Source organism: Struthio camelus, chromosome 2 (assembly GCF_040807025.1).
Source record: "Struthio camelus isolate bStrCam1 chromosome 2, bStrCam1.hap1, whole genome shotgun sequence".
NCBI lineage: Eukaryota > Metazoa > Chordata > Aves > Struthioniformes > Struthionidae > Struthio > Struthio camelus.
The window spans coordinates 28982317-28996558 of record NC_090943.1 but is presented as its reverse complement, the minus strand read 5'-3'; the positions used below and the strand labels follow the sequence as shown (position 1 = coordinate 28996558).

At 41.6% G+C, this 14242-nt stretch overlaps 1 protein-coding gene across 8 annotated transcripts in view; it reads right to left on the bottom strand.

The window, feature by feature from the left end:
- DYNC1I1 (dynein cytoplasmic 1 intermediate chain 1) overlaps positions 1-14242 on the bottom strand; it is a 200347-nt gene that overhangs the window by 50215 nt on the left and 135890 nt on the right. For all 8 annotated transcript variants that reach the window (XM_068934909.1, XM_068934907.1, XM_068934911.1 and 5 more), the window contains one exon: positions 3397-3543. In XM_068934909.1, coding sequence (XP_068791010.1) covers positions 3397-3543 — 147 coding nt within the window. The remainder of the gene's footprint in view (positions 1-3396; positions 3544-14242) is intronic.

Here is a 14242-nt window from a genome sequence, read left to right as displayed (position 1 = left end):
AGACTTGTGACTCCAGGAAGAAAAAACGCTTATCACTAACATTTTAAAGAAAATTAGGATCAAATTTACAAGAGATCCCTGTACAGCTTCTAGGCCAACCGCATGTAGGGTTAGACACCTAGCATTTGATCCCAACAAAACGCAGGAAATGGCAGAGCTACCACTTATTTTAGACTGCCCAAAGATCCTACTTCACATTGCCTATCTAGTCAGTAGTGAAAGGCAGAGCTTCAGGGCACTGGTTAGCTCTCTGGGTAGATACCTAAGTGGACCCAGCAAATGCCTCCATCTCTAAACGGGAAACATGCAGCAACTAAATGCAGAGGGAGCACACACCAAAGAAGGACTAATTGCTGCTAAAAAATTACCTTGCACTTGGAGACCACCTGCATGCATCAGAGTATTAAGTCACAAGGTCTATTCTGATGCTGATTTCTCAAGATTGTCAAGCACCTGATATCCCCTGGATCATCAAACGGATGTCAGACAATACGCTGGATCCAAATCTGTGTCCCAGATGTGGCTCACGGTATTAGTGCTAGGACGGACCTCTCCTTGCTCCCTTGTGGTGAGCTAATTACCACAGGTGTTAAATATGATTAGCTCAAAGTGATGTGTGAAACAAATACAGTCCTAATTTTTAATGGGTGTTTGTCCTCCAGTAGGCCAAACTGACCAGGATAGAGAGAATGGGAGGAAGCTAAAGCAAGCAGTGGAGTAGCTAGGATATTTAGGGGGAAGGGAGGAGAGAGCCATGTCATTCCAGCAGCACCTCCCTGTGCCAGGTCTGGCTTTAATCAGGGTTGCCAGCCATCAATTTTACGCACAATAAAACTCATGGCAGAAATGAAAAGACATAAGGCAAATGGATGAAAAAGTCAACCAACTGTATGCAGCAGAAAGTCTAAACAGGCCCCTTCCTTTCAAAGGGTCGCTGCCAGCTTGCTTTTATTTGTTTTGGAAATGAAATCATCATGCAAAAGGGTTTTGTCTTAATTAAAATTTCCTGTTGTCCCAAGTGCAGATGTGTGGTGGGTGTGAAAGGAAATTAGTGAGTAAGCTGCGGGTAGAATTCTCTTTCCTGGTGAATCCAGGCGGCAATCAGTGAGACTAAACTTAAGGCCTGTTTAAATCAGTGATAACAACACACTCTATGTGTTTCAGATAACTAAAATGACAGAAGGAAAAGAGAAAAATGTTTTTTTCACATATGGCATAGGTTCAAATTAAAAAATCACTATTCAGCCCGTTTGTCTAGCAGTACACAAAGTAGTAACTGCCTCACTAGAGTTGTCTTAATCTTTTTTTTCTTGGCAGCTAGGGTTTAAGTCAGCCTTTTGCAACCAACACTTCATTTAAAGTTTATGTGATTCCTATATGTGAACAGAAAGCAAACATTCTTTTATTGCAAAAAGTGATCACTCCTTAAAAACATCATACTTCTTCATCATACTGTTAGGGTAAGTAAATACTTATTTAAACCAACCCATGACAGCACACAATGTACATAGTCATTTATTTATATCTGTCAAAAGCAAAACATCACATATTTTTCTACTGCGATAATAAAACTAGTTTAATAAATAATTCCAGGAGGTCCAGTTTTGTCTTAAACATTTTTTGGAGTGTAAACAAGTTTCTGCCCATTAATCTTTTCTTATCCACTAGATTTTGGGTCCCAGTCGTTCAATTTTCAATGACAGTCAGTTTCTTGCCACTAGTTTTCTGGTCTACTACATCTCTAAATTGCACTTCCAGGAGAGACTGTTTCCTTTCATGCAGACTGAACAACATTAGCTCAGATACTGGCAACAAAACGAGCAAAAACATTAGGGAAATGAAAAGCAACGCTGAAGTTGCCACCCATGGCACACATCATTAGATTATTATATCAACATGCATGATAGTGGAAATTTAGGGAACAATATTTGTACTGCCTGGCCCACTAAGTGTGTCTGTGCACACCTGTCATTTTTTAATATAAGAGGCATGCCATCATAACCCTGGCCCCACACCGAATCTTTTGCATTAATTCATGTGACACGGCTTTTAGACGTTGTCTCTTAACTCCAGGGATTATGCTGTCACAGTCAACTAAAAGCTGAACCTTGATCTGCAAATTCCAAAGATAAGAATCACAGAATTGTAAAAGCTGGAGGTGCAAAAGACCTATTACTTTGTCTAATCCTTCTCTCTGCTAGAACAAGATTATTTTCTTATCTCTCAGAGCGCTTTGTGTAGCTCCATTTCTTATGTTTCAGGAAATATTCTACAATTTTCTGCATTCTTATATCACATCATTACATTTTCCTCCTCCTTTCAGCCTATATTTTCTTTTCCACTTCCCACTCCAGTATTCCAAGCAGGACTTCTGCGTACATCTCCAAGAACAAGTTAGGATGGTCCCAAGATCAGATAAGCTCACCATCCACAGAATAAACCTGCCAGCTCACATGAAGAGGCTGCCTGAGCCCAAACTCTGGAAGAGGAGAGCTCAAGGATGTTCAGCATCTTAGTGAAGGATGGGTTGGAGGTCAGTACTATAGCAGGTTGAGGATACAATAGCAGGTAATCCAGACTTGTCTTCAACTCCTGCACAATATGGGTACTTTGCAATGTAAGAACATCTTCTAGCACAGACATGATCTTTGTATCACTGAGGAACTCCCTTGCTTCTCAGGCATTTTGTGCTACTGCTCTGCCTAGATATCCCCAGATATCACCACAGACTTATGCCACCATCACTGTATCTGCAAATGTCTTTGTGTGGGGGCAAAACGTGCTCCCACATGATTCTGTGGAAACAAACCCCTCCTCGCTGTGCTAGCTCTGCCCTGTGGCCCAGCCCAGAATGGGAAAGATCGTTAACAGTGATTTATTTGTTCCTCTATTAGAAAACAGAAGCAAACTGCCCCACTCCCTTCAAGGGCAACAGTGTTTACTTAAGGGATTCCATTTTGACCACTCTAGGTGCCTAATGTGCTTCAAAAGACACACTCTGTTGTACTGTACTGTAAGACAACAGTAAGTGATTCAAATTGCCCGCCACACAGGAGTGCCAGACATATGGTCCCTATACAGTGACCTGGCTCCCTTATACAGGCAGCAGAGAGGAAGAAGCACAGTGCCACTGAGGTGGTACATAGGTGCTAAGTTTTGTAACTGCTCCTGTCCTCTTCAAGAGGATGATTTTGTCCTCATCTGAGGTACCATACCAAGTGTGACGGTCAAACACTTATCATAGCTGGTTGTACATCTCCTTTATCTACTTCTCCCTCAAGGACCACACTTACATTGGCAGGTATGTGAGAACTGGCATTGGAGGCACAGCAGACAGCTCCACTTCCCTGCTGACCATTTCCTCCCAAGAAAGGATAAGGTGACTTTTATCCTTACCGTGTGAGCAGCTGCAGATAAGGGCGTTCGCTGAACTGGAGTCCGCCTGTGACTGCGATTATCCCACAGGACAATCTGGCCAGAGTATGTCCCACCAACAACCAGGTTTGGGTGAAAGCGGGCAAAACAGACGGACATCACAGAGGACTAGAGGGTAGAGAAGAAGAGAGAGGTCACATGGTGAGTCACCTTGAATTCTCCTCCTTAAGGAAATGTGTTGTAATTAGCATTTTAATATTTTAGAAATCAGTGCAAGACGTCTGTTCACATTCCTTGCGCAACAGTAACTTTATGAAAGCCAAACAGACACGTGCAAAGAGTTAATTTGAGACTAAAATGTGCAGCGTCATCGGGGCTGGAGAAAATATGAACCGCAGGATGAGTGTTACCATGATGCTAAAACACTGAGATACTCTTTCCATAGCAGCTATGGGAAAGTGCTTCCTTTCCTTTCCAGAAGAACTTGAAGTAACTGGACACCAATGTGACAGAGAGGCTCCTGCCCCAAGCTTTCTTCCCAGGGAGAGCTCTTCCTGATTGCTCCCTCTCGCTTCTAACTCTCAAACAGTTTGGGATGAGTCTGCGAGAGATCCTCCAAAGTGCTCCTCAAGGCGGACTGCCTTGAGAGCACTGGCTGAAGAGCAGTATCTTGTTGGATCAATGACTGATTTCTCTGCTACAGAAAGGTCCTTTTCTAATAGCAGAGGCAATCACATTTTTCCTTACGCTGTTTCAGCAGAAATGAGTTTCCTCATCTTAGCGATAGCTAGATTGCCTCTGTACGTTTTCTTTCACTGGGGATGCTGAGGAGCCAGACTGGCGTAACCGTTGCCCTGGCCATCCGGTAAAGTGCCCCACAAGCCAGTATGGAAATGGATATCTATCTCAACTGCCTCCTTCCAGTCTCTTTAAAATAACGCACAACCTCTGAAATCCTCAAGGGAACGATCCCCAGAACCTTCATGTGCCAAAAAGCTACAGCCAGGAGCAACAAGCTGTAACTCCTTCATGATCTCCATTCTCTTTTTAAGGAATTATTTCCCAGTTCTATATAATTGGTCCTGGATGTTTCGTCTCTGTTTTATGCAGATTGGAAAGTAAAAGTTACAGCATTCATATAATTTCCTGAGAATTCACACGGTAATAAAGACAAAGTTTGCCACCAGAAGCAAATGTCATTTCTCCATGGGGAGCTTTAGCCGTCCTTACGAGCCACAGAGCAAGACTTTAACTGCTGTGTCAACTACAGTCAGAATGTTAAATTCACAGTTTATGGCTATATTCTTAAAATTTCATCTTCTGACTCTTTCCAACCAGTTTTGGTAACAAATCTTCATTACAGTTTAATGAGTGGATATTTTGAAGGGGTGATAGGAAATGGTGATATTCCTGAAATGAGAGCCCATTTTATTCAATGACAAAAGGTTAGCCAAATCATCACGTTTCAGTTGCATAAATAGCATTGCGTATATTTAAGTCATTTTCTTGAACTGGAAACAGAGGAGCTGCCAAACTGAACTAGACCCAATGTCCAACCAGCTGAGGATCCGGTCTCTGGAAGGGGCAGATGGAGTTGTAGGAACTTCACAGTGGATAAATGTATAGTCTTCTTCTCTCATCAGTTTCCATCATCCTGATCTGTAGTGACTAGAGACCGATTTGAACTCTTAAACCAGAGATTTAGTAACTTTTCCAATAGGGGTAGAAATTAATTATGATAACTCCTGATCTCTATAATTGGGATTAATAAGAATAAATTAAAATGTTCAGCCTCTACTGAATTCATGTGGCTGTCTGATATCTATTGCTGAAAGTCAGACTATATTCTAAAATAACCTAGTAGAAATACTTCTAGCATATAGCAATATATTTGGTCATGTATTTATGACCTAGTAAGATCACTAAGACAATGAAATAACTTGCCATTACCTTTTACTTCCCCATTCTCTCTGAGTTCTCATGGGTATTCACTTGACATCTTTGTTTCCTTCTCTACTAAAGCTTTTTAAATGTTCCTGTGATGTTACATGGTCTAGTATCTAGCGTCTAGACCATTAGTACATCTAATTGCCTCCTTTAATCTGTATCTATCTTTGCTTCTGAGCATAACAATTGTACTATATCAGTTGTAGCAACAAAATGTAGGTTCCAAACACCATTTCCAAAGGACTTATTAGCATTATACATAAGAAAAATTCACCTCTGAGTAACAGTACCTCAGTACTGCTAAAACGCATTTAAAATTCAGCTTCAATGCAGCTGCCATACGGTTTCCACGGATCCCTCATATGTTATAATTAAAACGACCCTACAGCACATGTTCTACATTTTATCTCTTTGTTTAATGGCTTCATGAGTTGTTTTAATCAACCCCTCTCATTCCTTATAACTAAGATGACAGATATTCTTACATGAAGTGAAATAGCCAGATGATTTTAAAATAGTACAGCTACACCGCTATGCACACCCCACAGCAGCTACAAGGCTCCACATATATTTTAAGAAACCCAAATTCAAACAGTCATTCCACAACAAAGTTCTCAGTTTGTCTGAAACAAACTTGGGAGACGCTGAAGCAGGGCAAAGAAGCCAACTGGACAGTATATTTTTAAATGTTGTGTTTTCATGGTTAGAATGTTTTTGAATTCAGAATCCCAGAATACAGTTGAATGGTCAAGATACAAACTGCTAAAGTGTGTTTTTCATAAAGTTCAAAAATAACCCGCAGACATGACACATGGACTTATGCCCCCTGCACTACTTCTAATTCTACATTTCATTCCAAAGTAACTCACATTTTTCAGCTGATGAAATGTTCACATCCTTTTAATTATGTCAATATTATTTTTCTACTGAAGGAAAACTTAGTTAAATATTAGAATTCAACAATTTAAGGACTCCACTCCATAGCACTTAATAAAGTGATTATTTTCTTAAAGTTAATGGCGGTACTCAGATGAGTAAGGACTGTAAGATCCAGCCCATTCATTTAACAACTTTTAAAAGCATTCATTTCTTAGCCTTAATGGGAGAGAGCAGGAGACAGGTCTCCAGTCTGTCTGAACAGCTCTATGCTCAAGGAGAACAGCAGAAGCCATTCCCTGTAAGCCTCTCCTGCCTCCAGGCTGCATCTTGTTTACAGAGTCAGGCAATCTAGCTCCCCGAAAACTGAGTTTTGACACAGATTTCAAAGCGGGAGGAACCAGCATATGGTCAGCCTTTAAAATAACAAAGTATCCAGTTACTTTGCACTTCTACCACACCTTTCTAGAGCAATCCCACAGCACTTTCTAACAATGAAGCAGTAAAGCATCCCAGTTTTTCAATTAGGTAAATTTTACCTGCTGTAGCTGCTTAGTTACTTCCTGCACAGAAAAGAAGAACACAGGTTCATAGCGTCTGTCAACAGTGCACAAAGCAACTACAGAAGGATAATGTCAAAAGGAAATCCCAGAAGGAGTTTGAGTGTCCACTGTACAGACAGCAGCATTTAGAATATGGGGTGAACGAAATTCTCTGTTCACGAGTGCAACAGAACATCCCCATCTGTATTAGGATTAGTTATTAGGACCCTCAAGAGCCAAGGAACCTCCAGCAGCTCGTCACTTCCCTTCTTCTGAGTTGTTCAGGGCAGTGACTAATTTCATGGCTTGTCTTAATGCTCCGGTGTTTTCCCTGTAAGCAGATATACAGTCTACAGATTTAGCTTTCTCTGGCTCGCTTTGGCTTTCTCAGCATCCCCACAAAAGCACTTCTGGCCTTTGTGATCTTCTACCCAGTTTTCTGCTCCCTTATCTTTGTGACGACTTTCTGGAGGGCACCGCCATGCTGACACTGCTGCCACATCTCTTGGGCATGTCCCTTCACTCCACGGGTGTGAGCAGCTCTCCAGTGACCAGATGAGCAAGGCCAAATTGGCTCCGGGTCAGAGTACAGCCCAGGCGAATGGCAGAGTCAGCCCAGGCTCGTAAACCTGAGATTTTTGCCTGGCAAATTGGTGCTCGTGCTCCCCACATGCCAAAACTTCTGCTCCTAGCTAAAACACAAAATGGCTGTGCTATTCTCATAGCACAGAGAGGACTGGTCTCAGAAAAACAGGTGCTGCCCTCCCCTTTAGAGGCCTGCAAGCCAAGGCAAAAAGGCACCACACCCTGGCAACCTATTTTGATAGTTGTCAGCTTGTTTTACCCTGTACATAAACTGCTACAGGGACAAGAGTGGTGGGGACTTCATTCAACTGCCTTTGCCTCCTCCCTCTGCACTGATGCACTCGATTCAAACAGGCCCCAAACTCTCTTCAAGTGGCTGGCAGAGCTGTTTTTTATTTTAGAAGCTTAATCCAGCCCAGATTTGGATTAATGATGGCATATCCCTTTAACCACAGATACACATGCTGAGGACAGACAGCCATTTAGATTTTCCTTACTGCAAAGCCTGCCTCAGTACCCACATCTGATGTGCGTACGGCCCCAGAGACTCAGCTGCCTGCGCTCCTGCCCGTAGATCTGGATGGCACTCTGCCCAGCCACCAGCTGAACAAGTTCACAAAGACCTGGGTGCTAAGCAGTAATGATTTTAAGTAGGCAATGACTACTGCACTCAGTGAGATCTCTTGTGCAGGAAACCACCCCCGTAGGCAGTGTTGCCATACTGGTGCCACATGCCTACACTTGACACCAGATGGATCTCCAAACAATACTTCATCAGTGGGAAGCAGGGATCTGAGGAGTTCACAGGCATTTCTAGGCTCCAGAATACCAGGTTATATTGCAGCAGGTGCTCAGGAAACTCCTGGTTAGATTTTCTAGCTGAGCAAATACATGTGAAAAAGTGCTGTGATCTCTGTCACGCTACTATAGGTCAGTCTACCACAGACAATAGCAGGCAATATAATTAACTGCAGCCTAAAGGTGCTAAGCCTGAGATGAAGAGGTAAATCCTGTTCCTTGCATGAGGGAATCGGCTTACAGAGACTGAGCGCACAGGGACAAAGCTGTGGTACCACCACTTCACTAGAACCATGAATAGGTGCCAAATCGACAGGCATTGATCCACAGGAGCTGTAGAATATGGACTGAACCTCTGACTACTCACGTCTGTCCTGCTGAGGAATAAATAACTGAAGACAAAACCCCAAAATACAGGCATAATATGCTCCTAACCTTTTGCTCTCACTACTGCTCATCAAGAGCAGCATTTGAAGAGTCTCAGCACTTGCAGTCCCTGTAAGAGCTGCCATACCTTCTTCTGCCCAGGAAATCTGGAGGCCGTCTCCTCATACTTGCAGTGCTATACACACTCGCATGTGGCCCCAGAATGGGTACCGATGATATACTGCAAAGATGGGTTAAAATCGTCATCTAGAAACAAAATAGCAGCTGAGACACTAAACAAATTTATTTCTTCTAATCACACCAAGGACTGGACTCAGCATAGCAAAATAGTGATATCAGATCAGAACAGTGGTTCATCTTGTTTAATACCCTATTACTTCCTTTTTGCACCACAAAAGAAGGTGTGAGACAGCTTGAAAGAGGCAATTCTAGTATGACTTTGCCCTGGCTTCTAAGATATGTGGACTGGCATACCAAAATAGAGACTATGTTCCTTCCAAGAGTCTAGCTTTTTTTTAGTGCCAGCTACTATGATTCTGGATATTTCTGTGGTTCACATAAACGCCTAAGTATAATTAACAGTATGAGATAATAAGCAAAGGGCAGAGAGGATAGCAACAGAATTACAATTGTTTTTCCCAATGAAGTTTAAAAAGATACCAAAAACATGATTTCTGTGTTTGGAAACTTTTATCAAAGAGGTTAACTCTTAAGTTCTAAAAGTCTTAAATGGCAGACTTTCTGTGTTACTCCCTTCCCCCATCTCTCTCCCTATTGAACTACAAAATAGCATCTGAAAGATTTTGTACTAGAGATTATTGGTGGTACCATACAAAATTTGGCTTATATTAAAAATAAAATAAAAGCAATCGACATCCTTCACATATTTAAGAAAAGAAATAAAACCAAACAAACACTTCTTCAAACCAAACGTCAAAATTCTGTTTAATTAAAAAAAGGAAGTTTATACTTGGTTATGGCATATGTTGACATCTATCCCTTTGATTTACAATAGTATGGACTGCAAAGAACAGATTGCTTTATTCAAGGGAAAAAAAGGAGGGAGGGGGGCCCAGTGTGACAGGAAAGAGTGTAGGCTGTATTAACTTCAGTGCTTGTTAAAACATGAAGGATTAATGGTAAAAAGGGAGGGAAGAATTGTGCATGTCTCCAGTTTAGGATCTTCAAAAATGTTTGGGGATTCTAAGAATGTCTCACTCGACCACATGAAAGCTGCACAGAGAGACTCAGCCACACGACTGCTCTAAGTCCAAGGCTGGTATTGCTCCACTTATACCATCAAACCCAGTGGAGCTGAAATGTAGCCACAAATTGAATTTATTTTTATTGAAAAAGTACTAAGTCCTTAAAAAGAAGGAAAAGTGTATGTCAGGAAACACAGCTCCTTCTTAGCAGACTTTACAGGGTAGGTAACTCTGACTTCTAACCTCAGTGCTGACATCTGAGCATTGCAGCAGAATCAGAGCACTCTCGCCAGCTTTGCAGAAAGGCAATATCCAGTCTCATATCTACATTTAAGCAGGGTAGAAAGCTGAAGCTTTGTACTTTCACCTCCGTAACTGCAGGTTCAGCTTGTGTAGGTACAAGAATAAATAATCAGAAGAAAGTCCACAAACTACCTTGCCAAAAGCGAATATGCACTTCAGCCTTTTTGGAAAGTGCATTTGCAAACGTTATTCATTCAGTGGTATTGTGATGACTCAGAAAAACAACTACACTGTTTGTTGTATTGCAGAAGTGAATAAACATGAAACTTCTCAGTTGAGATATGGGGAGATCCTGCCTGCATTTATCCGTGACTGCAACAACAATTCAATTTGGTAACCCTGAATTACTAGACATAGGCACAAGTCTAAGTGAGCAGTCTTTCCTAAATATCATATTTGCTTTGTTAGACTCAGGATGAAGGAATTAAAGCCTGGAAAAATAATGAGCAATTTGATCCACAGAGCACATCAATATCAAGTTTTCTTTCCACCCAGCTGCTCAAATGTTCAGTACGCAAATGTTAAGTATTTGTTGGTTTTCTCTGATTAGGACTTGGCTGCTTATCAAGTTGTAGGATCAAATCCTTATTGTCCTAGTGCCTGCGTGTTACATGGAGAAGAAAGCACTTCCTTGGTCTGCCTGTTTTATTTAGGTCATGATATTCCAACGTGATAGCACTCCATAGCACTTATACCGTAGCACTCTTAATTATTTGATGAAATTACTCATTTGATGAAATTACTTACCAAAGGAAAGTGTCTGCACCATACTTGCAGACCTGGAGCATTACGGCATATGTCTGTGGATGGAGTGTAAAGAGCTTCTCTCTCCACTTCTCACCTCACAAGCAGGCCAGAATTTGGACCAGATGCTAAGTACCTGCTTCAGCATGGCACTCTGCTCATATACAGCAGGTCTCAGAATTTTCAGCGTAGCACTGGCCAAAGTCTTCTGGCCTGGAGCTGATACACATGTGGCCAGCTCAGAGTATAGGTAATGGCGTAACTGCCTGCACCCATCCTGCCCACATAGCTGTTAGTTCTTTGGGACAGAGACTACTTGTTATGATGGGTTTACAACAAATTTCAAAGGCATCTCAGTTTTGGTTAATGCCTCTAGGATCTACCAATAATAATAAACCATAAGAAAAATTTACTCAGCACACAAAAAAACCATTAGGTAAGAGGCAGTTACTACACTGAAGACTGTTCAGTGGCTTTCCAAAAATAGGGGGCTGGTGGCAGAATTTTCCTCTCAACTACCAGATTTCCTTTAGAAATAAGTTATCGCATACATGAGACATGACAAAACAGAAGTTGTCCAATGTGTTTAAGATTCTACTGACACTTCTGATTCTGCTACTAGCAGCCACTGTTCTCATGCAGTGAGAAACTCCAACAATTATAAGTTAAAAATTTTGGTGAACTGCAGCTTGAATACTCTTCTAGCGATGAAACCTCCTTAATGTTCTTCACGCATTTACATTTACTTACTTTGACTTATGTTTTAAAAAGTATCTCAAACACGGAAGATGTCTATCCACTCACCAGCTGGTTGGTGAGAGAAAGGCAGTTAGGTGCTGTAAAGTGCATTGGCAAATCCCATTGCCTGCCTTTCTCTTCATCTTTAGACACCTTCGAATATCTGGAAATCATTGGAAATTAAATTGAATGTCTTAATAGTTTTTGGCTGTCAGCAGCCAAAATTCAGATTCAGTAATATAAGAAACTATATTCCAATTTGCAGATGTATTTCATTGCTAATTCAGGGAAAGATGTGAATCTTACCTTTTCTGCTTGCTCACTGTTTGCTATGGAGGGTGTAGATCTTCATATCAGCAGTAAGTAACGTCAAGTTGCAACTGTCACCCCTTATTTTTGTCTGAAAGAGTGTATTGGGTTGGATTTCTAATATTAAAAGGCTAAGTACAACACAGCTACCCCAGAAGAAGCACCTCACCAAACCATGAACTCCACTTTGCTCTAGTGAGATCACCCTCCTTTGGAAGTAGTAATACAATCCGCATATTAGCTTAGTTGTGTTTGCGTTTCATCTGAGCTCAGAAAATCAGTATGATAAATTACAGTAAATTGGCTGCAATAATTCATGAAAGGACAATTACTTCATTGAAATGCTTTTTTCTCCATCCGTTCAGACCCTAAAGAAGTATGCTTAAATACATGGTCTTTGCAGAATTTTAAGGATAGCTTAATTAAGACAAAAGTAGCAAACATCTCTAACGCTATCCAACAACTCTTGAATACAACATCGTGTGCACAGTCTGCAATGTATATAGTAAATTTACTCCAAGTACATGCTGATAATACAATGAAGAATGAAAACTGATGCTTCCTTGATTCCCTTTCATTATCTTTAGCACTTTCCTGGCTTACCAAAAGGTAAGCAGGGCAGAGATTGCAGTGTTAAGCGCCAGAAGATTTTAAAATAAGTACTTTATTTAGCATAAGACAAGTTTTCAAACGTGACCTCCACCTGTGTAGCCTTAAAGCACTGTTTATATTTCCACACATTATTATCCAAGTGTGGATGGCAGAGCAGAGATAACAAGGTTAGAGTTCAACGTGAAAAACCAGGAAGAGTTCAGTTTGGGCTTCTTTGGTCAATATATTCATCATCATATTTCTTTGCATGCCTAGAGGTTTTGTGGGGGGAATATTTTACGCACTGCAAAATGATATGGCTTGAGAAACACATACCCAAAACAGTACACAAACCAAAGCCTAACTAAGGGTTACAGTTAGGCAACTGCAGGGAAAAGCCTCTAAGAAGCTTGAAGCTACTTCTTGTATCTAGAAAATGCCTGGGGAACTTGACTGGGAGGGACAAATCCTGGAGTTCTGCTAACTTTTCCTGAATTATTTCTGCATTTTCTCCAGCAACTATCTAATATACAATACAAACAGAGTCTTGGCAGCTCAGCCCCCTTCTCACTAAGTGCCTCAGCCACCAGGCTAAAGACATCAGCTTCTGTTGCACTTCTCCTCCCTGGTGATAGCCACCAGCCTGTGGCTGAATAGTGACCCAGCCTCAGGAGCAAAAGTCCCTGTCCAGAGTGCTCCTCACCTTGCTGCCAAGGCATGTGCTGGAGCAGATAACCATTGGTTTGAACTTCTTTCGACTTGAGGAAAGCTTAAACCCATCTTGCTCATTCTATGGGCTATTATACAAAAGGTGGGCTACTATGCAAAAGTGGAAGAGATCCCCCAGTGAAGGCTCACTGAATGAGCAAAGTGAAACGCTTTGAAGGCAACGGAAAGGGTATATAGGCAGCACGTTGCATCTCAAGTTACTGACTTCATGTACAACTGTAGCAAAGAAAATAAACTGCTCTTGGTCTCTGTCAGCTAATAACTTAACATATTCTGGACTTTCCTAACAGAGAAAGCAAAACAGATGATCGCTTGATGGTAAGTTCTGGAAAGTATCAGAACTGGGCTTTACAGAGGACACAGAGATAGCAAATTCCAAGCTCACAGAACAGGAACAGAAACACCAGTTGTTCCTGAGTTGTGATGGTCACTTGGTTTCTATAGCAGCAGTTCCCCAAACCACACAGTGCATTATAGATCAGTCAAACCATGTGAGGCCAGAGATGAATTAGAAGCCAGTACAGACGCTGTGAGAACAGAGACTGAGAAGTTGGGCGTACTAGTCACAACTGCTTATAAGGGAGGGGGCTGCAAATAAATCTCAAGCACAGCACTCCGTCCAAACCCCTACAATGAACGTACAAGCCATAGATATCTAAGCACAGTCAGAAGGCTGAGACTACTAGATAAAGAATGCTTCAAGGCCCCAGCTAAGGAAACAACTTAACTATGCGCTTAAGTCCATCTCATCTCAAAAAGACATTTAGCCACAAACTTAATTGTAGGCAATTCTTTAAGTCCCCCATGACTTCAGTGACTCAAGATCCCACTCACAGCCAAGCAAATTGATAAGTGCTTTCCTGAACAGAGCTTTCTTGATTCGAGACTTTTGAGAGCCTGTGACCTTCCTTCAGGGAGGGAGGAAGGAAGCCATCACATTCAGCTGATCCCTGGAAGATTCTGTAGAATTAGAGACTATTTTAACCAACAATTAAAACCCAGCTGACTTCTGCATAACCTTGGAATTACAGGGAAGGCAAAAGGAGCCAGAAACACAGAGACAGAATCACAGAATCACAGAACAGCTGAGATTGGAGGGACCTCTGGAGAGCG